Consider the following 26,718-nt stretch of genomic DNA (forward strand, 5'->3'; position numbering starts at 1 on the left):
CATCCGGGTCAGAACACACCGTATTAAGAATCAATGGATCATATACATTTGTAGGGGTTATTTTGAGAAATTCCGCTGTTTTTTGTATTGCGGACTAAATATCTTGTATGTAAAATATCTTATTCAGGACAGTACTAAATAAAAAAATCACATGCATGGACCCACTTTATATTAGGTGGCCTTAACTACTATGTACTAACATTTAAATTAATAATTTAATACAATGCACTTATTTTGCACATACATGTTTTTACATTGGACTTGCATTTTTTTAAATTACCTGCATATAATTAATTTCTGCAGTTACATTTGTCATTAAACTGCTGACACTTCCCATACACCTAACCCTTCCCATAAACTTACCCACACCACCACAACTGTCCCTAACCATACCCATATCCCACCTCAATATCAGCAAAAGTGTTTTGCAATACAATATGAACACAATAGGTACATTGTACATAGTTTTTGATGTAAGTACATAGTAGTCAAGGCCACCTAATATAAAGTGGGATGGCATGCATTTTGTATTTTATCTCTTATATTGTTAAAATGATTCACATTTCCAGCCCAGAGTGGAGCACAGTGATGGTTAGGGCTGCAATATCATGGCATTCCCTACTGTGCTTGACTAATGAACCATTCTTGGTCTGGAGCACCACGTGCACCTAATGGTCCAAGCATTGCACCCTGAAGGGAGTCTGATGAACATGAAAGGGAAGTTGAACATCTCCCATGGCCTGCACAGTCACCAGATCTAAATATTTTTGAGCAAGACCATATCATCATACTACTAATAAATGATTGTGGTCTAAAACCAGCTGTTTCAGTTTAATTTCCAATCCCTTTGTTGTTTGTGGCGATTTTATTGTTTAATTATTTTTTTTATTGTACTGAAACCCTACTGATATGTCACTTCCCTAATAATTTGGAACACAGTGTATACACATCCACTTGTAGGAACTGGATTTGTTGTACTAATAGCCTATACCATATTGCTCATGTCAAATGTATTTACGACCGTATGTTTTTTTTGTTGTTACTTTCTCTATATTATATATTTTTATGCAATTTTAACAATATTTGTTGCTGCTAACTTTGGAATTCAACACAAATTCAAGCAAATACATGTTATTATAGTATATAATAATAAAACCAAAGATTATTTATGCGTTTAAGCAGTTGTACTTCATAACAGTAATACTTTAGTGTATAATCTTATTTAATTGTGAATTATATAGTAGTGCCAGTAATTTAGGCCTCTGCAGTGATTGACAGGGGTTGTGTTCATGCAGAAGGGTGTGTGAGGAGTTGAGCAGAGTGAACTGCAGGCTACGGTAATTTAAAGAGAAACCTTGAGCGTGAGAGGACTCAAGAAGTGTGTGAGGAGGCACTGTGTGTGTGGGAGGGACAATGGAAGCTCTTGAATGGAAAATTTTACTTAATATCAGAGAAGTCATCACATGCCAGATCTCACCACAGATCGTAGATTTTTAACTTTTAATAGATGCTTATTAAGTGATAAAAAGTTTGTATACCTTATGTAGGAAACTAGGGTATCAGATGGCAATATACCACAATGTTTTCTCATATACAAAGTACTAAATTACTCATAGGTATAGTATATATAATTATGTTCATCAGACTCCCTTCAGGGTGCGATGTGTGGACCATTAGGTGCACATGGATGGTACTTCGCACAAATACTTTGCACTATGGAAATAACTGAAACTAAAACTGAAACCAAAACCATAAAATAAACATTTGTATTACTTGAAATATTATAAAAGTTAACAAAAATGAAATATTAAAAAACTATTTCAGCTAGTTTTTAGTTTAGTTATTTAGTGATGTACTAAATGAACTAAAGCTTGATTAACATTATGTACTAAAATGAAAAGTTATAACTATAAAAAAAAATTGAAATGGCAAGAGTTATGCAGCAAATTTTACAACAAAATTAGAGCATTTATAAATTAAAAGGTTTTGCGTTACTGAACTATCAATATTAGCTTAAATAATTAATGTACGTATTATTAAAGCAGTTTGTTTTGTTTTTGTTTTTTTGCATTTATGACACATAAGGACTGGAAACCCTTGTTATAGATATGGAACATCCCCTAAATGTCAGCGTAACATTTTTTTATTATTATTTACAATGACGTCATCATCTTATTATGACATTAATATTCATGTTGCTAAGGAAATAATTGCGTTCACTACAATACTGTACCGTGAGAATGTCGATTTCATGCTGTGAAAACAGTCTAAATCACTTACCTTGGGTAGTTAACGTTAGTAGTTGGGTGTCTAACTGTGTAACGTGTTAACCGCGTTAATAGTTTCGGTTTTGTCTGGTTTCTTTTCCCTTGTGTCTCAACCACCTCGATGGTCTGAGGCTGGCTGTTATAAAAGTATATTAAATCCAACCGAGTCCCCAGACCCTAATGTAAAGCGTTAACTGTTTTGATCTATACTTGAGGGCGTTAGACCTATGCGTTAGACCTTTGAGTCACCGCCCTGCTGTCAATACTGCGCATGCGCGGTAGAGTAGTGACAGCCAGTCAGTGGGAGTGTCTTTGGTGCAGGGATGGGCATACTCGGTCCTGGAGGCCCACTGCCCTGCAGACAAAGTTTAGTAACTGACTTTAAAAAAGTAGAACCAGATCTCTATATATAATTATTTAGATACAACAAGTTTTATATAAGTATGTATCTTTTATATGTAGGTAAGTAGGATGTGATTGGAAAGTTTTATGTAATGGTCTCAGAATTGGTCAAAAGTATATAAAAGAAAATGGCCAATGGCTTCGCTAGATAAGACCCTATTCCTTGGCTGGGATTGTGCAGAACCCTCTGAAACTGCATTGATTTGGACCTTGGTTGCAATTGAATTCCATTATGTGGAGAAAAATTCTGGAATGTTTTCCTCGAAAAAATTAATTTCTTTTTGACTGAAGAAAGTAACACATGAACATCTTGAATGAGATGGGGGTGAAAATTATGAGGAAATCTTTATTTTAATGTGAACTAGGCCTAATCTTGGCTTAATCATCTAAGCCCTGTCTGTGAAACCAGGCCTATGGATGCTCAGTTCAAAGATCATGCATCACTTGATGAAGAAATCTAGATGTACCCCAAAAGTGCTTACCAGCTTAGGTCATTACAAACCAGAACAGTATAACCAATTACCATACTTGAGTGACATTGATTTTTACTCAACAATTTGATCTCATGACCTCCCAGAATATTCATGATCACAGTATGAGGTCACAGTGTCCTCATACTGTGAGCAAACCACATGATATTGTTGTGTTAAACTCTCATTCTGTTAGTTTAGTGTGAGTTCACTGTGCTAGCCAGCAGGTGTGATTACTCAACCTGAGCTGGCAAGATGGCTGTTTCACATGTACCTGGCCATGGGCCAGAACTCTGCTAACACAGGGCCAGGCTACATTGAATATTGGCATTATAATGACATATGAACGAATGTGAATAGCAATAGAGAGACCACTCACCATTTCTCCAGTGTAACAAGTCCAACGGTTTGCTTACAAATCCATGTTTTTCCAGTGTTGAGAAACAAGTAGAAAGTCCCCCCGGTGACCAATATTCGAACTGCCTCCTCTCAACCTGCTCAACATTTTGAGTTCGCAATGAGCTCACATCTTACTCACATCGCATCACACTAGTGTAATGTCACTGTGATCATCCCATGATTTCACGTGTTGACTAAGATGTATCTTTCTGTTCAAAGAATCTCTTGCTTGTTTGTGACCAGTGATCTTCTGGCCATTGATAAAAAACTTAACTCCTGCAAAGAGCAACTTGGGAGTCATGTCTGGTATATGAAGAATCGAGGTAAGTCTACTAAAAATATGCTCAGAGGACCACAAGAACAGTAATCGTTTTGGAAGACTATAGGCCCCGGTAATACTCAAGAGTTAGTATTAATGGTCAGACTGTATAGATGCCAGACCTTTTTAAAGGGAAGCCACCACCATACTTTGCCAAGAGAATGACCTTGAGATATTGTATACTATTTTATTATATTATATTGACAACTGGAATTTGTTTGAATTTTCCATGGAGAAGATCAATATCAGCTAATTGACATAAGTCCAGTCAAATATCTTGAAAGCAAGCAGGAAATACAGAAAGAGCATTTAAAAGCAATTCATTATAAATCATAGTGAACTGCTCCATTGGGCTGTGATTATGGGGCGTGTTTCAAGCGAACCAGGAAAGACCTCAAATGGATAGAGCTACAACCAATCAGAGCAATGAAGTGACGCATTATCAAATGTCAACAGAGCTCAACTGCACTGTGTTGCCAAGTCCACGTTTTTTCCCTCGGGTTGAATCGACTATTATGTGATATATAGACCCATGAGTGCAAATTTTAGCAGGCAGCCTTGCCAAAATAACACACATTTTACCCCCCAAACGTCATTTTTCCCTGGAGACCCCCCCCCCCCCCCCTCGAGAAGCTATTGTTTAGGGCTAGTAGTTGCCGGATTTTGTTGTAAAAACTTGGCAACCCTGTCTGCACGTGCGCTGGAATAAACGATCTTAGCCGGTGTTGTAAAAAAATAAAAATAATTTAATGATATATAGAGTACTTACCCAACATGATCATCATTTTTGAGAGAAATTGTGAAGGTGAATGCAGATACAAACAAGATCTCCGTTTAGGATTCGAACAAATATAATCCAAGCTCCTTTGATTACGTGATTACGTTACTGTTGATCATCTGTCCGTCATCGTCTAAAGCCCGCCCTGATGATTTCATTGGTCCGAACAGTTTCTGTTCGGGGATAATTACTCCTCTATGGATCGAGGCCCGACCGAACTGCCCGACCTAAAGATTTTGTGGGCGGGGCTAAGTTCGGCTGGCATCCAGGCTATATAAATCATGGTACTGTGAAACCTTTCGAAACATAAAGAGCAACAACAGCAAAATCAATCAAATTCAGAACTCTATATATTTATTTCAACCAAAGCTATGTAAATATTTCAGACAGAAAAACAGATAAAACTGTGCTGAAAGTCTCTATGGAAACTCTGAAGCACTGTGCCACGTGAAAAATGTAAGAATATATTTGTTACAAATCTTTCTTTGTTTTAAGTATTTGGTTTATTTAGTTAAATGTTTTTAAGAGTGACTGAATTGTATTAATATCCCATAAACAGCCAAAAATGAATCTGTTCAGCCTGTATTTATTACATTAAGTATATACACTAACTATATTCATTTTGGAGCTGGTGTATTTGTGAATTTATTTTAAAGTAGATAGAGTTTTATCAACTTTGAAATATATAATCCAATTGTTAATATAAAAAATTTAAAAAAGCCTATTGAGCATAGGCAGTGCTGGTCTACTGTTCAATTCTCAAAAAATATATATAGACACATATGACAACAATACTATACAGTAAAACGGGAACAGATTCAAACAGATAGCAGCAGTCTAGAGTGCCACTAAAATGAGTGGGACTTTTGAGTGCACAATTCCTTTAGACTTTCCAGCTCTTCTGTCAATTTCTGCTTCTGCTCCTCCATCACGGCAATGCGCGTCTCTAAGCTCTGCACGTAGTCCTTCTGCCTGCGTCTGTACACTTTAGCCGCCGTCCTGCAAAAAGCACAAGCAACACGGGCAACACACCACATTGACTGGCTCTGGAGCATGTGGGCCTCCAGCGAACACACATGCACACGTCTTTCGCGCGCGCGAGACGGCACAACCACACAGCTGTCATCTTATCGAATATTACGAGCAGTGGCTAGACATTGCGTGAAAAGCACATTTGCCAATTTGTGGCAGCTCTGTAAACGATAGTCTTTAGTGTTTGGCTTGCAATGGACTGTTGTTATTCGGTTTTGTGACAGTATAGGTCTTTAAGAGCCTTGAGTTCTTCAATGAGCATCTTGTTTTGTTTTTCAAGCACGGCGACTCGGTTTTCGAGACATTTGACATATTCTTTCTTCTTCCGGCGGCATTCCCGGGCAGCTTCCCTGGAAGCAACAACAGAGAGGCTCATTGAGCATGAATACTGCACATCTTACATTGTGTTCACAGGTCCCACTTCATGCAAGTCAGAACTGCAGGACATCATCATGGAAAGCATGAAAAGTAAAAAATCGAGTTGGAATTACTTGTTTAGGTGCATGTACAGTGCAAATGATTACACAAGCCGAATGTTTTCCATTCTAAGCATCGCCATGAAACAAAGAAAGCTTATGCTCCACATACTGAGACATAATTTTCCAACCCAAGATGAAACAAGTATGAAAGCTGAAAGCAGGCCAATGGATGCCACAGAAGAATGTGTGTGAGGCCTCAGATACAGAAAGAGCTGATAGAAACCAACACACCAAGACAGACAAGCTGCTTATAATATCATGCGAAAAGAATGGGCTGTTATCAGGGCTTGACATTAACTTTTTTGCTGACCAGCCACTGTGGCTAGTGCTTTTCCAAAGTTACTAGCCACTTAGCATTTTCACAGGCCACAATTTTGAAATCGATACCCTGGGGAAAAACTGGCATATAGATATTATCTCGTAATTTGGCAGCAGGTTTGTTAGCTTAAAGACCTGAGACGTATCCATTATACTGTTACACATGCATTTACATTCACTTTAAACACAACAAACTGTGTTTACGAGTATACTTGCCAAGACCGGCATCTTGACATTATTTTGCGTGTATCTGACTATTTAACCCTTTCTCACATACAATCACATCGGTGTGATAGGTCTTGGCTGGTCCCTAGAGCATCCGATCACACTGGTGTGATTAGAACGGTCAGTGCATCATGTGATCAACTGCTAAATTAAAATGTGGTTTCACGATTTGGCTAGCATTGACCCAGAGACAGACGCGATCAGTGCTTGTCATATACAACAACTAAACAGTGTTTTCAACCACATGTTTCTTTTAGGTTTTAGACATTCAAATACACAATCGGAATATCAGATTCCGTTCATTCCATCACTTATTTCATGCTATATTTAACAAATCTGTGAATAGTGGGGGGGGGGGGGGGGGGGAATGAGTTTAAAATTTAAACAGAGAAAATGAGAAAAATGAGATTTAAAATGAGAATTTTTTTAAAAAAAAAATTAAATAAAAAAAAAAAAAATTTAATTTACGTGTGAAAGGGTTAAGCGGTATAAGCAGTAAAAAATAACTGAATGTACTACGGCTTTATGTGTGCTCACTTTGCTATTTTGAGGCAACTGAACACGACTGCGCCTTGACCAATAAAAACCTGATCTAAAGTTATTGACTGTTATGTGCAGTATTTTTTGTGTTATTTAAAGGGCGTGTTATTAGTATGCGCCTATAGGCGAGTGCACAACAAGCGTACACTCTGCTTGTTACACACACAGGGACGCACAGCAGCACACAAACATTTTAATATATTATATTAGCGTTCAGTTTTTCCACTCGCAAATTCCATGATGTAAATGACCAATCTGCCATGGTGTAAGCGCAACTGGTTTTTAAAAGGAATGGGAGATGAGACTCTAAGTGGTTTATTGCACGAAAAGCCCAAAACACACCTATGACTCGTTAAAAGAATAATTACAACTATATTGCGCCATTTTTTCCCCGGTAATTTTTTCAGCTTTTTCCATCATTAAACTAGAAAGTGCACCTGTGCCATGCGCTTAGATCATTTAAATAGTGACCAACAACAGAAAAATGTATTCCCATAAAATAAAATTAAAAAAAAAATAGTGACTGTGTTATACAACACTGCTGGAAATGTACCCACATTTGGCAGGTGTTAATGTCAAACCCTGGCTGTTATAATGATTTCATGCTCTTAGGCTACAGAATACATTGTACAGAATACAGATTCTAGAAAGGGAAGGATGGCTGGACATTACCTGTTTTTCATCAGTCGGTGTTCCCGTTTACGTGAGGCCTCCTCAGCCAGCAGCTGAGGGCTGGGCAGAGAGCTGGGTGAGCTGTCCATCACCTGGGAAATGCCAGATGCAGGAGAGGAAATCTGATATGCAGACATACCTCCAGCGGTGGCTGTAAAGATACACAACCACATCCGTTTACTGAGGAACAGTTCGTATCAAAGACATTTAATAAAGAACATTTACTAGACTTTTTTTTTGTTAGTTTTTTTTCTGGTTGCTGGCAAGTACTTGAGTTTTTGGCCCTGATATAAAATATTTCATTTTTATATTTATAATTTTAATAAACTGTGTTTTCTTTAAAAATGAATACAATTACAACAAATTACCTAAATATCTCTCAAACTGGTCCCAGGTCATCTATATTGTTGAGCCTTGCAACAGCAATATTTAAGCAATAACAGTACTTTGTTGTGGTTGACTTTGCTGATATGATGGCTATACACAGACATCTCAGAGAGTATTTGGACACTAATGGCACACTACGACTTATGCATATAAAGCAAAATATTAAACCAAGTCCCAACCAAGTATATTTTAATACAAGATTTCAAACAAAACATTTCACAAAAAGAAGTGTTCAAAAGCCCTTTTTTCTGGGCCCATTTCATTACATAACAATAAAGGCTCCAACTTATTTGTGCAATGTGCAACATGCAACCCTCCTGCCCTGTTGAAAGCAGTGACTACATTTCCCCATGTGACCTGCTGTTGTGGTCACTGGACTTGCTTGGTTGCAAGTTCTTACTTTTTGATCTCTCTTCACTGAAAGTAATGCAATAATTTTAGAGCATATGAACAACGAAAAAATGTGCCGCAAAATAAGCAACATATCTTAACGTCTCTGATTCTCTTTGTCTCCGTGGAGACTGTGGCACAGTCTAACGGATGATTCATTTAGAAGTCTTGCTCTCGCAAAAGGAGCCGCTTGTGATCACAGCATGACTCTGAACTGACGTCAATGTACATCTTATTTGCTGTACAGCATTTACATTTCCCTGCTGTGTTCAATTCCAGGAAACCAGATGACGTCAGCTGCACTGTGAGTGGGCAGAGCATTCATGCGTTAGAGAGAGAGAGAGAGTGAGGGGGGGTGCTGAAAGACACGAGTGAGGGTAACAGGGACTCAACAGGAAGCAAAAAATTCTTGTGTGAAAAATTAATTAAGCCTGTTGCATGCTGAAGAAATGACTCATGGCAAGAATATAACAAGAGAACAGACTGGATACCCAGGAAAATCATACATCATTTTCGCAGTACCATCTCTGTGTGTCTTTCCCAAAACTTCAAAGTTTTGTTTGGGCATTTGAAATATTGATTGCCTCTTCATGCTCTCTGAACATTGTCGAATAAAAATGACCAAACAAATCCAGAGGAAAAACAACCAAAATAAACAGGTGTTTTAGATGCAATCTTTAAATGTATTTAAAGCAAGTTCCCAATGTGAAAAGCACATAATCACCACAGAAACCAGCAGACATACCTGATTCTGTCTCATCTCCAGTCACAGCCATATATAGTGAGTTGAAAGCTAGTCTGTCTCTCTCTCTGCTGTCAGCATGCAATGAAGCACAAACCACAAGCTAAGTGTGCAGTCACTGTCAGGGCCATTGACATCACTATGACATCATTAGCCTCCTGATGTCAGTAACACAGTGGCTAGCGGAGCCAGCCCTTCCCTCCCCCACCCCCCTCTGCCGTCATTCACACATCAGACAACAGACCGGACCTAAGCCGACTAAAGAAGCAAAGGAGGGGTTTTTTTATGTGTAGGATTGTCTCTAGATTTTGTTGTCTATTATGGTTTCAGCAATTATAGACAATGTCATGTGATATTGTTTTGGAATGCCTGCTTTTAATTTCAAGCAAGCAGTGTTGACATGAATTTATGCACAAATGTTCTTTGGAAGGCTGTGAATGGCTTGAAACCAGTTAAGAACATATTATAGGATCCCATTTCACCCAAAAAATAAGAAAGAATTACAGCATTATTAAAATCGTTGGGGCATTAAAGGGTTAGTTCATCCAAAAATGAAAATGATGTCATTATTGACTCCCGCTAATGTCGTTCCACACCCGTAAGACCTCTGTTCATCTTCAGAACACAGTCCGAGAGATTCTGTCTCTCCATTGAAAATGTATGCACAGTATACTGTCCCTTTACAGAAGGACCAGAAAGGTAATAAAAACATCATCAAAGTAGTCCATATGTGACATATGTGGGTTAGTTAGAATGGACTACTTTGATGATGTTTTTATTACCTTTCTGGTCCTTCTGTAAAGGGACAGTATACTGTGCATACATTTTCAATGGAGAGACAGAATCTCTCAGACTAAATCTAAAATATCTCAGACTGTGTTCCGAAGATGAACGGAGGTCTTATGGGTGTGGAACGACATTAGGGTGATTCATTAATGACATAAATTTCCTTTTTAGGTGAACTAACCCTTTAAGATGTATAATAATAATAATAGAAATAATAATTCACCCAAAAAATGTTATTACCCCAGTATAAACAGTTATTACTGTTTATATATTGAAATGTCTTTGGTCAAATTAATCTGTAAAATAAATAGTTTATCCCTTTAAATGCAATGGATTTTGAAAGGTATTAACAAAAAATGGGCAAAAAACTTTAAAAGTGATTTTCTCAGGTTTTCAATTGGAAAAAGAGGGCTGATGACCATTATTCAAATGGCTATATCTTTGAAACCATTCAATGTCTAACTTTGACTAGGATATCATTTTAAGGCTTATGGTCTCCCCTTTCCATTGATACTAAAATATACATTTTGAAATGTGGGTCACTGTGACTCATTTTGCTGGATCAGGTCACATATTAGAATGATTTCTGAAGGATCATGCTCCGCTGAAGACTGGAGGAATGGCTGCTGAAATGTCAGCTTTGCCGTCACAGAAATAAATTACATTTTCTAAATGTAACATATTACAATAGAAAACATCATTTTATTTCAAGAACATCTTTCTTGAGAAGCAAGAGGCTTGTTTCTAAAACAAACAAAAAATTACGAATTCCATACTTTTGAACTTTTGAAGTGTATAAAAAAAAAATGAAAATTAAGATTTATTTGCCTTTTGCACATTTTCCTCGCATTACTGTAAAAAACAAAAACAAAAAAATCTTGTTACTAAATTGTCATGGAAATAATGCCAAAGGCAAACAAAAATAATCCCAATGGCCTTAAAAAAGGGTATCATTGGCATTATGCAAAATATAAGTTCTTATTTTGGCGCCAAAAGTGACCAGAGCATGTTCTCATAAGAATCACCCATGTGTTTATTCAACATAATAATAATAATAATAATTTGTTACATTTACATAGCTCTTTTCTAGGTACTCAAAGCGCTTTACATAGAAGGGGGAATCTCCTCAACCACCACCAATGTGCAGCATCCACCTGGATGATGCGACGGCAGCCATATTGCGCCAGAACGCTCACCACACACCAGCTGATTGGTGGAGAGGAGACCGAGTGATGAAGCCAATCATTATATGGGGATTATTAGGAGGCCATGATGGACAGAGGCCAATGGGCAAATTTGGCCAGGATGCCGGGTTTACACCCATACTCTTTATCGAAGGACATCCAGGGATTTTGAATGACCACACAGAGTGAGGACCTCGGTTTAACGTCTCATCAGAAGGACAGTTCTGTTTGTTTAATCTTTATTTTGGAGTCACACCTGAGTTTCAGTTGTCATGTCAAAGCAAAAACTAAATCAGCATACTATCATCTAAAAAATATTGCAAGAATTAGATGCTTTGTTTCCAGGCAAGACTTTCAAAACTCATTCATGGTTTCATCACCAGTAGGGTGGACTATTGTAATGGCCTTCTCACCGGCCTTCCCAAAAAGACCATTAGACAGCTAAAGCTCATACAGAACGCTGCTGCCAGGATTCTGAGCAGAACCAGAAAATATGACTATATCACACCAGTCCTCACGTCTTTACACTGGCTTCCAGTTACATTTAGGATCTATTTTAAAGTACTATTAATTATTTATAAATCACTCAACGACCTAGGACCTCAATACATATTAAATATAAACCCAACAGATCATTCAGATCAGATCAGGATCAAGTCACTCAAAGCAAGGCGAGTCTGTGTTTAGATGAATAGATCAGGCAACGTGGGGGAGAGGACGCTGGCGTTGTCTGTTCGCCGCTTCTCCACCCACAAATCATGTTACTGTACTATTAGATTTAGATTTTATTTTCTTATGTTTGTGACTAGTCTTACAGTCAGAGCTACAATTGGGACTGTTGCTGATTGCTGGCAGCCACTGAGAGGACGTTGTTTGTCGTTTCGCCGTTTTCCACCGCTTCTCTGATGTTTATGTTTGAATTGCTGCGGTTGGTTCTGGTTTGGAGGACATTTGATGTTGCTCGCCGCGGCTGCTCACTGGTGGTCTCCCTCAGGCTTGAGCTGCATGGTGGCTGAAGTTTGCACCGGGCTAGCGTCATCCGGGCCATCGTCATCGGCGTCCGGCATGATGTTGAGATGTTCCGCTTCTCGGCTGCGCCGCTGTTCCGTCCTGCATTGCGGCCGTGGAGCGCCTTGGACTTCTGCGCCGACCCTGGTGTGTCCACAGAAGTGCCCGGAAAAATGTTCTGCCTCCTGCATGGTGCTGCGGCGATCCCCATCGTTTGAATCGTCATGAAGACCCATCATCTCTGGTCTTCAGCTGTCATGCCTCGACGATGTCATCAGGACACTGCCGCTGGGAGAAATTTAAAACATGGAGTGGACCACAGTGTGCTGCGGAGCTAACAGAGACTTCCACCATCAGCTCTGTTTCTGTTCACCATCAGCTCTGTTTCTGTTCTGTTTTCTGTGTTGGTTGATTGTTTGTAGTATCCATTTTTACTTGTTATTCATTGTTTTGTTTTGTTATTTTTTTTCCCTTTGTTGCACTTTGAGATTCTTCGGAATAAAAAGTGCATTATAAATTAAATCTATTATTATTATTATTATTATGTGCCACATTCAAATCCAGACTCAAAACACATCTGTTTAGCTGTGCATTTACTGAATGAGCACTGTGCCACTGTAAGCTCCTTATCTTATCTATGCATCACCTTTTTCATTTTTTTATAACTGCTTTAGTTAACCTTTGTTCTTATCCTTGGTTATCATCATTTTATTATTTTTAATTCTCTTTACAACTGTATATTTCTATTTCTTATACATCTGTTGATTATTATTTTTGGTTAGGTGTTTAATTTTTTTTCAAAATCTCTTTACAACTGTTTCTATTTTTATTTTTAAACATGGTATTATTTTTCTTATGCATATGTTATAACTATTTTAATTGATTTTCGATGTCAAGCACTTTGAATTGCCATTGTGTATGAAATGTGCTATATAAATAAACTTGCCTTGCCTATTTTAAGCTTGGACTAAATAATACTTTCGCAACCTTAACCATCTCAGAATGTTTTGTCTATATGGTATTATAACAAATGTGAGTACAATCCAAATGAATTAATTAAATGACAACATCCTTACCTTGGCCTTTATTGTCAGACACAAAGTAAGTGCCATTTCTGGAGTGGACAGCATACTGCATTACGGGAGACCGAGGCCAGGAAGTGAAGGTTTCGTATCTCTGCTGGCAGGGGACAAAGTGGACACTGCCGCTTTGGTTGACAGACACTTCAGAATAATAATTAAAAAAAAGTCGCATGAGGACATACAGTATGCATACTTTTGATTTGACAATAACTTTTCAGAAAATCATCTAAAGTGGCCTCAAAATGTATTTTTTCAGCATGAGCACATTTTTAAAACATTTTACAAAAAAGGTTTGGTAAGGTTTAAATAATACAATAGATTCAAAATTACACAAAAAGTATTTGAATACTTTCTGGTTGTCAAACGTTACTGGAAAATGGCTCAGAAAAGTAAAGGTAGTTGTTTGACGATGACATTTGGTTTAATTTGTTTTTTATAATGCATTCATATACTTAAGACTATGTCCAAAAGTGTCTAAATAGATTTTGGGGCCACTGTATATGGGAAATATGTCTTTGAAATGCCTCACTGAAAGGGCCTGAATTGGTGTTGTTGAAAAGATTTCTTGAGGATGCCTCAGCGTCAAAGTTCTTTTCTGCATCTTCATCTTCATCTTTTAGACAGTCATTTAGACGTGTACTGGTAGAAGAGTCTGGCAGAGCATTTTCATCTTTAATTACTGATGATGCCTGTGTAGAAGTAGGTTTTGATTATTACGATAAAAAATCAAAAAAACTTGAGAAAATGCTTCAAAACTTTACTTTTGGATAAACTATTCTTTAAAAACCTCTTTTCATAGGGTTTATACAAGGAAGATTGTATGGATGATCTTGTAATGAAATCCTCCAGTAATCACACATAATTTTCCGAAGCACAAAAGGTCAATCGTATGCTTTTTTCCACCTACATGCGCGACCAGATCACAGTCACACACGTCTGAACCCACTCGTTCTTACTCAGTCACACAGAAGTACCAGATAATTGTTGGAGTCATTAAAGCTGTTCAGGAGACTGTGCACTATTAAAAATAATCAATTAAGTTTGAACGGTACCAGAGGTAGTATATAGGTGCGTCTCAAATTGCGTACTTATGCACTATTCTGTGCCGTTTTGTAGTATATAAATAGTGCGAGTAGTGTTCACATGGAAAATTCCACAAAGAAAAAGTCCACTTTAAATACTAGAAAACGGAACTAACAAAAAAAAGGCTGCATAACTCAATGTTTTCATGTACTTCCCTTACTAACTTCCCTGCAAATCAGATGTACTGTGCAGCATTGTTTACGTCGCAATAGTGCCCTCTACTGGCAAAACCCTTGCAATGTGTTTTAACCGAATGCCCTGGCCTAAACAAACTATATCTGTGTAAAAAACGGTCAGCTTAAGGTAGCTACATGGTTAAATGTCAAAATAACTAAAATATCATACATTAGATTTGTGTGGGGTGGTGTTAAATTGAGCAAAATCTGCTGTGACTTCACAATCGTGTTGCACTGTGGTCTATGGATCTGCCTTAAAGGGTTAGTTCACCCAAAAATTTAATTTATGTCATTAATGACTCACCCCAATGTCGTTCCACACCAGTAAGACTGCCGTTCATCTTCTGAACACAGTTTAAGATATTTTATATTTTTTATTCAGCATTGTCTTCTCTTCTGGGTTTGTTATGAATCAGCGGATTGATTCATGATTCGGATCAGCAATGTCACATGATTTTAGCAGTTTGGCAGTTTGACACACGATCTGAATCATGAATCAATATGCTGATTTTTAACCATTCGAATCTTTGTTGACTGAAAACAAATCCGAAAGAGAAGACAATGCTGAATAAAGTTGTATTTTCTTGTTATTTTTAAACCAAAATGTATTTTCGATGGTTCAAGAGATTCTTCTAATGAACCAACTGATGTCACATATGGACTACTTTGATGATGTTTTTATTACCTTTCTGGACATGGACAGTATAGTGTGCTTACACTTTCATTGAAGGAGCAGAAAAGCTCTCAGTCTAAATATAAAATATCTTAAACTGTGTTCCGAAGATGAACGGGTGTAAAACAACATTAGGGTCACTAATGACATAAATATCATTTTTGGATGAACTAACCCTTTAAGTGTATATATTGGGTGCTTCTCATTTCTTATTTGCGCATCCTTGTTTCCTTCACTCGCTTCCTTTCCTCAGGTTTTAGCTCCATCCCCTTAGGATACGAGGAAAGGATACACACCTGTACATCCTCGCTCATGACCCCTCAGGAAGCTTTCTTGCTCGTCATGTGTTGCCTCCTCACGATGCATTTAGAGAATTGAGATGAATTTAAGATGGCTGAGTTCGATTGGTTTCAGAGTCACAGGCTGGAGGAGTGAGGAAACGATGAAGCATCAATTTGAGTATTGAGAAGCACCCATTGAGTAGACTTGCTCACTCGATCAAAATCGGGGGGGTCGAGGGTCTGTCCAAATAAACTTCCCTCTCTCACTTAAAGGGTAAGTTCACCTAATAATCAAATTGATGTCATTAATGACTCCCCCTAATGTCGTTCCACACCCGTAAGACCTCCGTTCATCTTCGGAACACAGTTTAAGATATTTTATATTTAGTCCGAGAGCGTATCTAAGTCTAGGCAGTAGGCACACTATACTGTCCATGTCCAGAAAGGGAATCAAAACATCATCAAAGTAGTCCATATGTGACATCAGTGGGTTAATAAGTATCTCTTGAAGCATCGAAAATACATTTTGGTCCAAAAATAGCAAAAACTACGACTTTATTGAGCATTGTCTTCTCTTCCGGGTTTGTTTTCAATGATCCGGATCGCGTGTCAAACTGCTGAAATTACGTGACAGTGGTGATCCGAATCATATTGAATTGAAACCGTTTGAATCTTTATTTGAGGATTGAAAACAAACGCGGAAGAGAAGACAATGCTCAATAAAGTCGTAGTTTTTGCTATTTTTGTACCAAAATGTATTTTCGATGCTTCAAGAGATTCTTATTAACCCACTGATGTCACATATGGACTACTTTGATGATGTTTTTATTCCCTTCCTGGACATGGACAGTATAGTGTGCATAGACCTAGATACGCTTTTTGACTAGATAAAAAATATCTTAAACTGTGTTTAGAAGATGAACGGAGGTCTTACAGTGTGGAACAGCATTAGGGTGAGTCATTAATGACATAAATTTCATTTTTGGGTGAACTAACCCTTTAAGTTAAGCATTGCGGGGATTGCCCTTAGGGGAGGGGCTTGGGGAAGTTCGAGTGTATAAAAGTGAACTTAAACGCAGCCTGGTGTGGAATGTTGGACACTTCATGCACTCAAACTGTCGCCGCTTTAATAGAGTGCAACAGTCGGTTCTGGAATGAAAAAGTCATACATAACATTCATAAACTACACAGTTGAGTACAGGTACATAGTGTATAAGTGCTATGGTTTTGACGCCGAATTGCCCACTTATTTAAACTGAAATCTCATATATTTTAGCAGCAAAGACAGTGACTTTATAGCATTCAGTAACCTTTACCTGTGCATCTTCTGCAGAACGAGTGAGGGCATCACCTGTATCCATACTGCTTTACACTAAAGAGATAAAAATAAATAAAACATCTGAATCTTAGATCAAATAAAGAAATAAGAATGGAAATAGAAAAATAATAAAACACACTTATTATCTGTTTGACAAGAGATTTATCCTAAGTTATGTGTGGTGCAGTGCAGGTATGACAAAACGCGAGATAGCGAACTCGTCTGAACCCCTTATTCCAAAGTCAATGGTTTTTTGTAATGGTGGTTTGGTTAAATGGATGAAATAAGGTCTGTGGTGAACACAAGCTCAAGACACTTTCACGTTTTATTCTCTAACACAAAATACATCGGTATTACCCCACTCGTTTTTGAAGCTGTTAAGTGTCTCTGAGTGGCTAACTTAAATGGGACTACAGAGGCTGTCTGGGACATTGTTTTACATGTATGCTCATTGAAAGAAGGGCTTGCAGATATCCTGAAAGTGACATCAAACGACGCGTCTCGCTGAGGTCGGGGTAGATCGATGTACCCCGAGTTCAAGTCGAATGTCCCACTTAAGTTCCAGGCGTTACTTTCTAATCTAGACGAAGAACAATCCTGGATTTGGGAAAATCAATATTTCGACCTGTCTGGAACGCAGCAGTCCGCATTTACAGCCTCGTTAATTGTGCTCTTATAAACTATTTTAACTCACACGTTCTGGGGAAATGTTTTGAGATAAACACTGAAAGAGCTGTCGGAAGCTTAGTAAAGTCGAGCTACCGTGGTGACGAACTTAGTCCGTTAGCTTACCTTTAAAATAGCTTTTTACTTCTGGCGACTGCATTTATGCTTCAAAATTAATAAAAGTTGTGTTCATATGTAATAATTATATTGATGGAAAAAACGTATAAGTATCATTAACTTTTGTTGATCACAGAGCTTGTTTTTTTAATCGGAAAATCTGTTTTTCTCGAGGGAACCAGCGCGATGCTAAACTGCCGATAGGCCTACAAAGTGACACCAAGATGTCAAGCAGTAATATGTAAATTGCATTTTAAGGTAACTTACGATTATCGATATTTCATGTTTAAACAGGCTGGGTTTTGCAGTAAATTCTGTTAGAATATGTTTTTCACAAATAACGTTACATTTCTCACAACAAATTTGAGATGTCGCGATGCTTTTGAAGGGACAGCAAAGTTCACGTATTCGTCCAATGTCATGTAATATTGTCGATTAAAACGATTTCTTACCTTCTTTCTTTTTTTTTAAAGAAAGTTGTTTAAATGGTAAAGCGATCGTGTACTGTAGTCAGGTACAATGAGGCAAGCGGTTGGGTTTATAACGGTCGATTTAACGTTACTAGCACGAGCTCTTCAATGTTTCAAAGTAACGTTAAATTGACTCGCGCGCACTAAATATATTAACATTATCTGTACTAAGTTTTAGGAATTTTAAGATTATGGAATCCCAAACCAATGAAGGAGATCTGGGAAATTATATATATTATTTAAGAACGAACTAATAATTGTACGCCCAATGACTTAACCGACCTGGACTAATGGTGACATCCAGTGATTTCTAACTAGTAGTAGGGATATTTTTTTTAATTAATACAATTTCAGACATACTTTATGACTAGGACTACTTTATTAAAAGAAATCCATTTGAAAATGATTTTCCATGACTATAACCTTAAGACTGTCCATAATTGCTAACACATCAAAAGTAAAACTAGAAAACTTATTTGTTATTGTATTTTATTTTTTGGTCTTTCTTGAAAATACAAAACAAAAACACATTAAACATTACAAAACATTCTTTAACCGAAGTGACATAGGCAATGTATAAAGTAAAAAGACAATGAAATTCAGTTACGATGTAATTTTGAGGTAACAAGTGACGAGTTTTGGGTCAATAATAACTCATATTCACCTCCTCAAAGATAACCAGTAGTGTTATCAAAACAACTTAATTGAGTTTTCTTTTTTCTTTAATTAAGCACATTAACAATTTACCATTTAAAATGTCGCAACGCAATGCGATTCCAATGTTAATGTTTCGGTCAGAATTTTAAAAGTTAAGAAAACCAAGCCAAAGGTATATAAATGAGTAAGCATGCTCTCAGCACCAATACAGCTCAATCAACCAATTTATGTACACACACAGGCAATTAGTGCAACAATTAACTGCAGCGAGAGCATGTAAAGTGATAAAACTTATCAACTAAAAACAGGCATATGAAGCGGAGGCACAAACCCTATAAAGGTTCGTCTCCCAGCAGGGCACAGCAGCAACAAACACACCATACCCCAGAAAAGACGAACCACGCCAGCAGCTACAAATACCCAAATTAAAACCAGAAAACAAAATAACAAAACATTTTTTTAAATGCTAACGTTATTAATATTTTGTATGAAATAACAATTAAGACATTGCATTTAATGTACAGTTGTTTTTCTCCCAATCCCTTTGGATTTTTGCTTGAGATAACTGCTGATGGTTTTGCATCTGTCATAGCTGGTAGAATGAGCTAGTGCTGCTGGGATTTTTTTTTTTTTTTTTCCTTTTTCCCCCTTTTTTAAATATATGCATGCATTCAATAGGTATTCCAATAAAACTAATTCCAACTCCCTTTCCGGTTTCACCAATTAAAGAGTTAGCTAAAAACTGCAAGACAGTCCACATAACACAATTCAGCATGAAGAGCTTGTCTGGTCTTCGGCCGTGAGATATGTCGTAGAATGAGTGAAGGATGGGAAGTTTTAATGGAGCCGGACTGGGAAGATACTCTTTCCTTTCATCTGCCAACTGGAGTCGGATTCACATTATGTTCGGAAGGAAGAGCAACTGGCTGATAACACTTGTAGTGTCAGCTCCAATTGTAAAATACTGGACAGTGAGAATGCATATCTACCATCTTTTGACCTAAAAGTGACAAAAAAGAAAATTATGTCAAATAGGGACAACAAAATCATATTGCATATACACTAAGGATTCTCATCTCTGGCCCTCGACATCCAATTTCTTGTGCAATTTATCCCCAACCCTAATCAAATGTCCTGTTTACACCTGGTATTAGGGTTACTTCAGCAATTAGCATATGGGTTTTTATTAGTAGAAACCCTGGAGTATATTCAAATAAATGTGCTTCTCTCACAGTGGCCTCACAGGGCAGTGAAGCATTCTGGGAATTGGTGTCTTTCATCCCCATGAGACAAAAATAAATTTTCTGTCTTTTCTCAGTCTAGAAGGCACCAAATTCAAAAATAATTTCACATTTCTACTACATTAATGACCCAGTTTAAATACAGATTCATCTTCCCAGCGCTGAAGTACTCCTTTAAGATGCGTTTTGTTTGATCGGATCACAAGTGGACAACGGCACTAAATACAGGTGTAAACGGGGTCTAAGGGTGTGGGAACTATACACTTGTAGTTCAGTTCGCTTGGTCAAGCCCAAAAAAAACATTTAGTCCTGTTCCACTTATCCAGAAACCAAAAGATACTGAACCAAAAGGCATAGAGAGGCATTCACAACCCAAATAGCAATATAACCTCATCGTTGTTGAGAAATATAATGTAGTGATCCAGTAGCTTAGCTATTTATTGCTAAAAGTCGCGGACTGCGCAGTCTTCACTCTCTGCATGCGAATGACATGTATGTGTGTGTGCACGTGCCCTTCAATGAAAACAGCGCATTAAAGCTGCACTGTGTAATTTTTCCGTCTGCTAGAGGTCGCCTATTCAAAACAAAGGCGTAGTTTGATGACGCCAAGTTTGAGCTCAGAATCTTGGGACGTGTGGTCTTCACCTCACAGCCGGTGGAAAAAAAATCAGAAATCAGAAATCATGTTCATGGATGTGATTATTAACGTTACTGTAGTATGAAGCAGACCAGGACCGAGTGTTGAGGAGCTGAGCACGGCCACTGGAGCGATTGTTGAGCAACACATGCCTCGCGAGCAGCGGGACTTTTATTGTGACGGGACACATTCGCCGGCGCCATTTCCGTTTTTCTAGTCATGAGTATGAGGTAACGCAGCTCTGTTTATCATATTAGATACATTTAAGTATGTTTAAGATGATGTTATGACGTTACTCTGTGTGTTCGCTCAGCGGCTGCGGTGACACTTGTTCACACTGAGGTTAACGCAGATATGACGCCATTGACAGGCGACTCCCTCAGACGTCCCGGCTCCTTGGTTAAAATAGCAATTTTCTCACAATTTACAAATAGTTGGAAACGTGGGATATTGTAAGAAATCAACTGAACAAAATATAAAACACTGGCCTAGTGGTTTTTGGATATTTTACTACAAAAATACACACCTTTAATATATATAATATAAATATAATCTAACATAGAACGGTGATTCAACTGACTTGGAACTACCTGTGCATGAAACTATTTTATTGCACACCTTCCAGCCAACCAGAATCGAGTATTAATCAAGGTCATTGAGGTTGGAAGTAAACTCAGGAGAGAAGTGGATTTTCGAGGGCCAGAGTTGAGAACCCGATATAAACATTGAAGGTGTAATCGATGTGGCAAAATTTATGGGCAAAATGTTATCTATTTTAAAGAGTGTAGCAATGTACAAAGCACAGCTCACACAGAAATCTCTTTTAAACTAAGCAGCTGTCTGTCAGTCATAATGGATAAATCACTTGACCAACTGAACCCAATACAAAATCTGTAAGGGGAAATCTTTTATCCTAACGAGAAATTCACAATTTTGTAGAATCCTGGATTTCACCTGTGAAAATTGGAATATTCACGGTAATTGTGAGCGCACCTTGAGAGCTGGCAAATGTGGGATTTGCACTCACAGTGTCGTGTTCACCACTGCGGGGGCACGTAACTGTAAGTAGGAGTGGCGGACGGGCGGTATGTGGGCATTGAGGGGTGGGGCGCAACCGGGGTTGGAGAGTGAGTAGTTAATAATGTTCCTGAGGAGAAAAAAAAAGTTTTCATCCTTTTTTGTCAATTTGCATGATTTGTCATTGATTATTTCCATGAGACTCACCAGCTGACATCGCCATGGTGGTGCCTCCCACCATTCCCATGGCGACTCCATTAGGACGGGGCGGGGGAATGGGAGGGGCATACATGGCTGCCGGCATGCCGTTGGGCTGAACCACCGTTGTATGATGAATGACATGCGGCGGCGCTGCGTAAAGGGGCTGTGTGTAGTAAGTGCCTTGCTGCTGTGGAAAAAACATCCAATATCTTAAAAATACAGGTTTGACATTCTTCTTCTTCTTTCGGCTTTTCCCTTCAGGGGTCGCCACAACGAATCATCTGCCTCCATCTAGTCCTATCCTCTGTATCCTCTTCTCTCAGACTGACCACCTTCATGTCCTCCTTCTCTACATCCATAACAGGCTTGACATTACTTATGCTTAAAGTCAGCATGAAACAGAATTTGCAATAGTCTTTTCTTTCCTATTGTGACATATATCCAGTGATGCCAGTAACACGTTACTCTAATCTGACTACTTTTTTCAAGTAACGAGTAATCTAACGTGTTATTATTTACAAACCAGTATTCAGATTAAAGTAATTTATCCAAGTCACTGTGAGTTATTAATTTAGTAATTTTCCTTAGTAATTTTTTTTTTTTAAATAAATATTTTTGCTTTCTTTTTGTGTCTCGGGGAGAGGATTTTTTCAGGATTTTTTTTTTATTTCAACTTAAAATCTCAAGAGATACATTGTTGACGTTACTGTTAAAAATGCACTTCCAATAAAGTGAGTGTTGGCCAAAACGGTTGTCATTTCTATTTTGAGACGGCAGGGGTGTTGTCAAGTCGACAACTGCTGAATGTAACTAATAAAGTAACTTGTAATCTTACTTAGTTACTTTTAAAATCAAGCAATCTGTAAAGTAACTAAGTTACTTTTTAAAGGAGTAATCAGTAATCAGATTACTTTTTCAAAGTAACTGTGGCAACACTGCATGAGCGAAATGGCTTCTAGAACAAGTTAAAAAAAATGGGGGGGTGACTAGATTTTGTCCTTTAGGAATTGATTAGATGGTTGTGGTTTGATATTGCTGTGATGTCATGTTTGACAGGTTGTCCCGCCCTAATGTCAGTAAATGCGTCATCAGAGAAGAGAAGTCATTGCAAGAGGGAGGAGGAAGTTTTTTTGATTAAAGATAATGAGGGCACATTCATTTATAAAACATGCAAAATACTGATGTGCACAGATAAATTATTCATGATAAATACTGCAAAATTCCATAAACAGTACGATTTGTATATTTTGATTTCATGGTGACTTTAATAACCTCCTGTTTTACATTACCTGTGCGTAGGGGTTCTGTTGAGGGTAGGGACTTCTCACAGGGTAGACGGCAGCAGGGTAGGGGTTGGGTGATGAGGAATAGGGAGGTACAGCACCTGTTGTTGGGGAGCAGGACATTTTAAAAGGGGTCCCGGGAGCATAACCTGTAGGGATGACAATACATTTGAAGATATAAAGCAATTTTGAAGATAAAAAGCAAATTTGCAACATTGCTTTTAAAAAATGAGCATCACATCAGAACTGACACCATGGATAAAAAATGGTTGGATAAAATAAAGCACCACCCTATATTTTTCTTAAACATCCAGTTTCAACTGGACATATGCAATTTTGTAGCAATACACTGAAATCAGCAAACAAAAATATAAATACAATGAATTTTCTGCAAATATTTAGGGGAGGTCACAAATCAGCAATCGAAACTGATGTTTAGCAATTCTCTGATGGTGTGTGTTCAGTGTCTATTTGCAAACAAAATGTGGATAAGCTACAACAGGAGTGTGGATCGAATCCAATATTTTAATCAATCTTCGTTTGACGAACTGGGATTTTGTAGTTTATGCATGAACAATGTATGCCTACCATCCATTAATCACAATATGCTTTGTTACTTTTGAAATGAAAAAGTCTGAGTCTGATTGTGTCAATTTTATAATGAAATTCAAACAATAAATGTTGTTTAGATGCTATTTATTGTGGCAAGGCAGACTTCATTAACATATGAATTATTGTTTTGTTTTTTTACAAAACCTGTTGTCTTTATTATTTAATGTATGTTTGGATAAATCTGTCAAGAAAACCAGAATTTATTACAGCCACCATTTAAATGTTAATAACAATAACCTGGGAGTAGAAACATAACTATAGACCTATTATTAAAAAGTTGATATAAAACTGCCTTACATTACATTTATGCATTTGGCAGACGCTTTTATCCAAAGCGACTTACACTGCATTCAAGGTACACATTTTTACATAGGTACACATTTTCACATTTAAATTTTACACATGCAATTTAAATGTGTATACAACATTGCATAAAATGTATGTGAATAACTTGATTATCACATCAAATGTATTTTCAGTTTGTCTAAATTAAAACTATAATTTCGGTTTCAGTGTTTCTGTAAAAAATACAGTGCACCAATAAAGATTACAAAAGCAAAATGGATAGTAAATATCATTTCAAGCTGGCTGACTTTAAGCTGTACTGTTTAGTTAAAGGCACAATATGCAGTTTTTCGCTTATTCAAAACAAAGGTGTAGCTTGATGACACAGATATCTATGGAGTTGTCATCTTCACCTCACAGCCGGTGGAAAAGAATCGGGACGGGGCGCGAGCAGAAATCATGTTCATGGGTGAGATTTACTAATCTAATTAACATTACAGTAGTATGAAGCGGAGCAGGGCGAGTGTTATGGGAGCTGAATGAGGTCGCGTGGCACACGGCTCAAAGGCAGTGGAACTTTTATTATGCCACAGACGACTGCTTCTGCTTCTTTCACTCCTGTTTATGTGGGGTAACGCAGCACTGCTTTATCATACAAGTGTGTTGAAAATTATATTCTAACGTTACTCTGTGTTCTCTCGGTGGCTGAGATACTTGTTGCACACTACAGTAAGCTAGATCAATATTAAAATATCATATTAATAAATGCTGTATGGATTGTTTTGCTAAATGGTGTGCACTTAATTTTAAAACATTATTTCTCTGGATTTGGAAATTGGAAATATTTGGGAGTACATAAGTCAAACAATATATAACTGTTCTAGTGGTTTTGGGATATATTAATCAAAAAATTGTATATATTGTGCCTTTAAGACTCAGAATGTTAATGAAAAACACTGCAAAGAACTGCACAAGAACCTAACCCTAACTCCATTAACTTCTTAAAACATACCAAAAATTAAAACCTCAGAAAATATTTATTGGCTGAGTGAAGGAGAGCCATTTAATAACTCATTGCACCATGAATGAACAGTTGTATTTTGGCAACAACAAAAAAAGTAAAATTGGAGTGTGGACTTCCTTTACCTGTAGAAAAGGCTTGATTAGCACCAGGGTACATGCTGGGGGAGTACGCTGGAGCTGCGGCGGCATAACCCACAGGAAATCCTGCTGCAAGAAGTCCAGTAGAAAGAAGGAAAAAAAAATCACAGCAATAAAGAAAAACAACAAAGACAATGCGCTTAATTACATATAGTGTGAAAATTCCAAACACTTCCTATTGATTGCATGCAAGTGAGACAGAGCTCTTCTCTGGTTACCTGGGTATCCTATTCCTTTAGGGTTGGCATAAGGAACCCCTGATGACGCAGGGCTGTAAACAGGGTTCATGGTGTTTATCTTTCAGAACCTTTGAAGAGGAAGACAGCAGAGGACATTACATACAATTTTATATATATATAAGTTTGTGTTTACATAATGTGTGTACCGTATAATTATTATATAAATACGAACACACACATATATATTATAATAAAAAAAAAAAATATATATATATATATATATATATATATATATATATATATATATATATATATATATATATATAATAAAATATAATATCTATATTGTACATTCAAAATAATCAATTTTGGTCAGGACAACAAAAAGAAAGAAAAAACCTTTGCCAATGTTCTATTTTATCAGTCACGTGTAACAGGTACTTTATAATAAATGCAGTCGCTCAATACCCTCAACTGGACCTGTCAAACCTATCCAGAAATTTCGAATTTATAAAAACAAAGGATGTGTTCAATTGCGCGCTTATGTCAGATGCAACGTGTTTGGTGTTTCTTCTGGTTATGTTCGAGTGCAGCCGAGATAAACACGCACCAAAACACAAAGCAATGCAATCAGGTGCGCATAACGCATCGCATTCAATGCCTCTGCCTCAGTGCCTCCTCTGAAACACAAGTGTGCTTTTCAATTAGCCTGAAGTCCCGATTGTAAACTGACTCTTCCGGGCGGTCAATAAATATTTTACATGAACGGATAAAAGGCTAGCTTTTAGCATCATTGCATATGACGATCGTGATTTGATGCTCAAACACATCATAATAATAGACGTGACATTGCGCACGCAGGCTCGGTGTTACAGCCAGGCCAACAGCAGCATCTCGCATCCCACTTTATCCCAATTCACTACATGTCCCACTCCTCCATCCATCCACTTATTTTCACCAAACAAAATCCCGATAAAGTGGGCAGCTAAAGAGATGTATCTTAATCGTATAGTGACTGTGGGTACGTACGGTCGCTGGTGTTTTTGTAGCTGGCGATTTAATCCAATATTGTGCTCGTGTCTGATGATGTTGTCTGTCTCGCGCTCTTGCGTCGGATGCGAACGCTACGTAAAGCGAAGCGAGCTCTGGCCGCACCGTGCGTCACTTCCGCCTCTGGCAAA

The 26,718-nt window shown here is 37.7% G+C and overlaps 3 protein-coding genes across 13 annotated transcripts in view; all 3 read right to left on the bottom strand.

Annotated features, from left to right (window-relative positions):
- The window catches only part of cpne3 (copine III), a 30,481-nt gene extending 27,951 nt beyond the window's left edge, over window positions 1-2,530 (bottom strand). For all 3 annotated transcript variants that reach the window (XM_067434336.1, XM_067434337.1, XM_067434339.1), the window contains exon 1: window positions 2,281-2,530. The gene's annotated coding sequence lies outside the window, so the exon portion shown is untranslated. The remainder of the gene's footprint in view (window positions 1-2,280) is intronic.
- Window positions 2,531-4,583: 2,053 nt separating this feature from the next.
- Window positions 4,584-18,261, bottom strand: cremb (cAMP responsive element modulator b). Of its 3 annotated transcripts, none has more exons than XM_067434652.1 (6): window positions 18,247-18,261; window positions 17,010-17,065; window positions 14,010-14,169; window positions 13,475-13,621; window positions 7,902-8,052; window positions 4,584-5,634 (listed from the first exon to the last, which is right to left on the bottom strand). In XM_067434652.1, the coding sequence occupies exons 2-6, from the start codon at window positions 17,052-17,054 to the stop codon at window positions 5,484-5,486; spliced, it is 654 nt and encodes a 217-aa protein (XP_067290753.1). In that variant the 5' UTR covers window positions 17,055-17,065; window positions 18,247-18,261; the 3' UTR covers window positions 4,584-5,483. The 3 variants fall into 3 exon arrangements, with proteins under 3 accessions (XP_067290753.1, XP_067290754.1, XP_067290755.1); XM_067434653.1 differs by having other exon boundaries at window positions 5,492-6,017; XM_067434654.1 differs by lacking the exons at window positions 13,475-13,621; window positions 14,010-14,169; window positions 17,010-17,065; window positions 18,247-18,261 and adding an exon at window positions 9,424-9,555 and having other exon boundaries at window positions 5,492-6,017.
- A 475-nt stretch (window positions 18,262-18,736) lies between these two features.
- fam168b (family with sequence similarity 168 member B) lies at window positions 18,737-26,718 on the bottom strand. Of its 7 annotated transcripts, none has more exons than XM_067435089.1 (7): window positions 26,567-26,718; window positions 25,577-25,665; window positions 25,344-25,424; window positions 23,307-23,449; window positions 22,024-22,204; window positions 21,827-21,946; window positions 18,737-19,921 (listed from the first exon to the last, which is right to left on the bottom strand). In XM_067435089.1, the coding sequence occupies exons 2-6, from the start codon at window positions 25,644-25,646 to the stop codon at window positions 21,837-21,839; spliced, it is 585 nt and encodes a 194-aa protein (XP_067291190.1). In that variant the 5' UTR covers window positions 25,647-25,665; window positions 26,567-26,718; the 3' UTR covers window positions 18,737-19,921; window positions 21,827-21,836. The 7 variants fall into 7 exon arrangements, with proteins under 7 accessions (XP_067291190.1, XP_067291189.1, XP_067291188.1 ...); XM_067435088.1 differs by having other exon boundaries at window positions 22,024-22,201; window positions 25,344-25,427; XM_067435087.1 differs by having other exon boundaries at window positions 25,344-25,427.

Source organism: Pseudorasbora parva, chromosome 24 (genome assembly GCF_024679245.1).
Source record: "Pseudorasbora parva isolate DD20220531a chromosome 24, ASM2467924v1, whole genome shotgun sequence".
NCBI classification, from domain to species: Eukaryota; Metazoa; Chordata; class Actinopteri; order Cypriniformes; family Gobionidae; genus Pseudorasbora; species Pseudorasbora parva.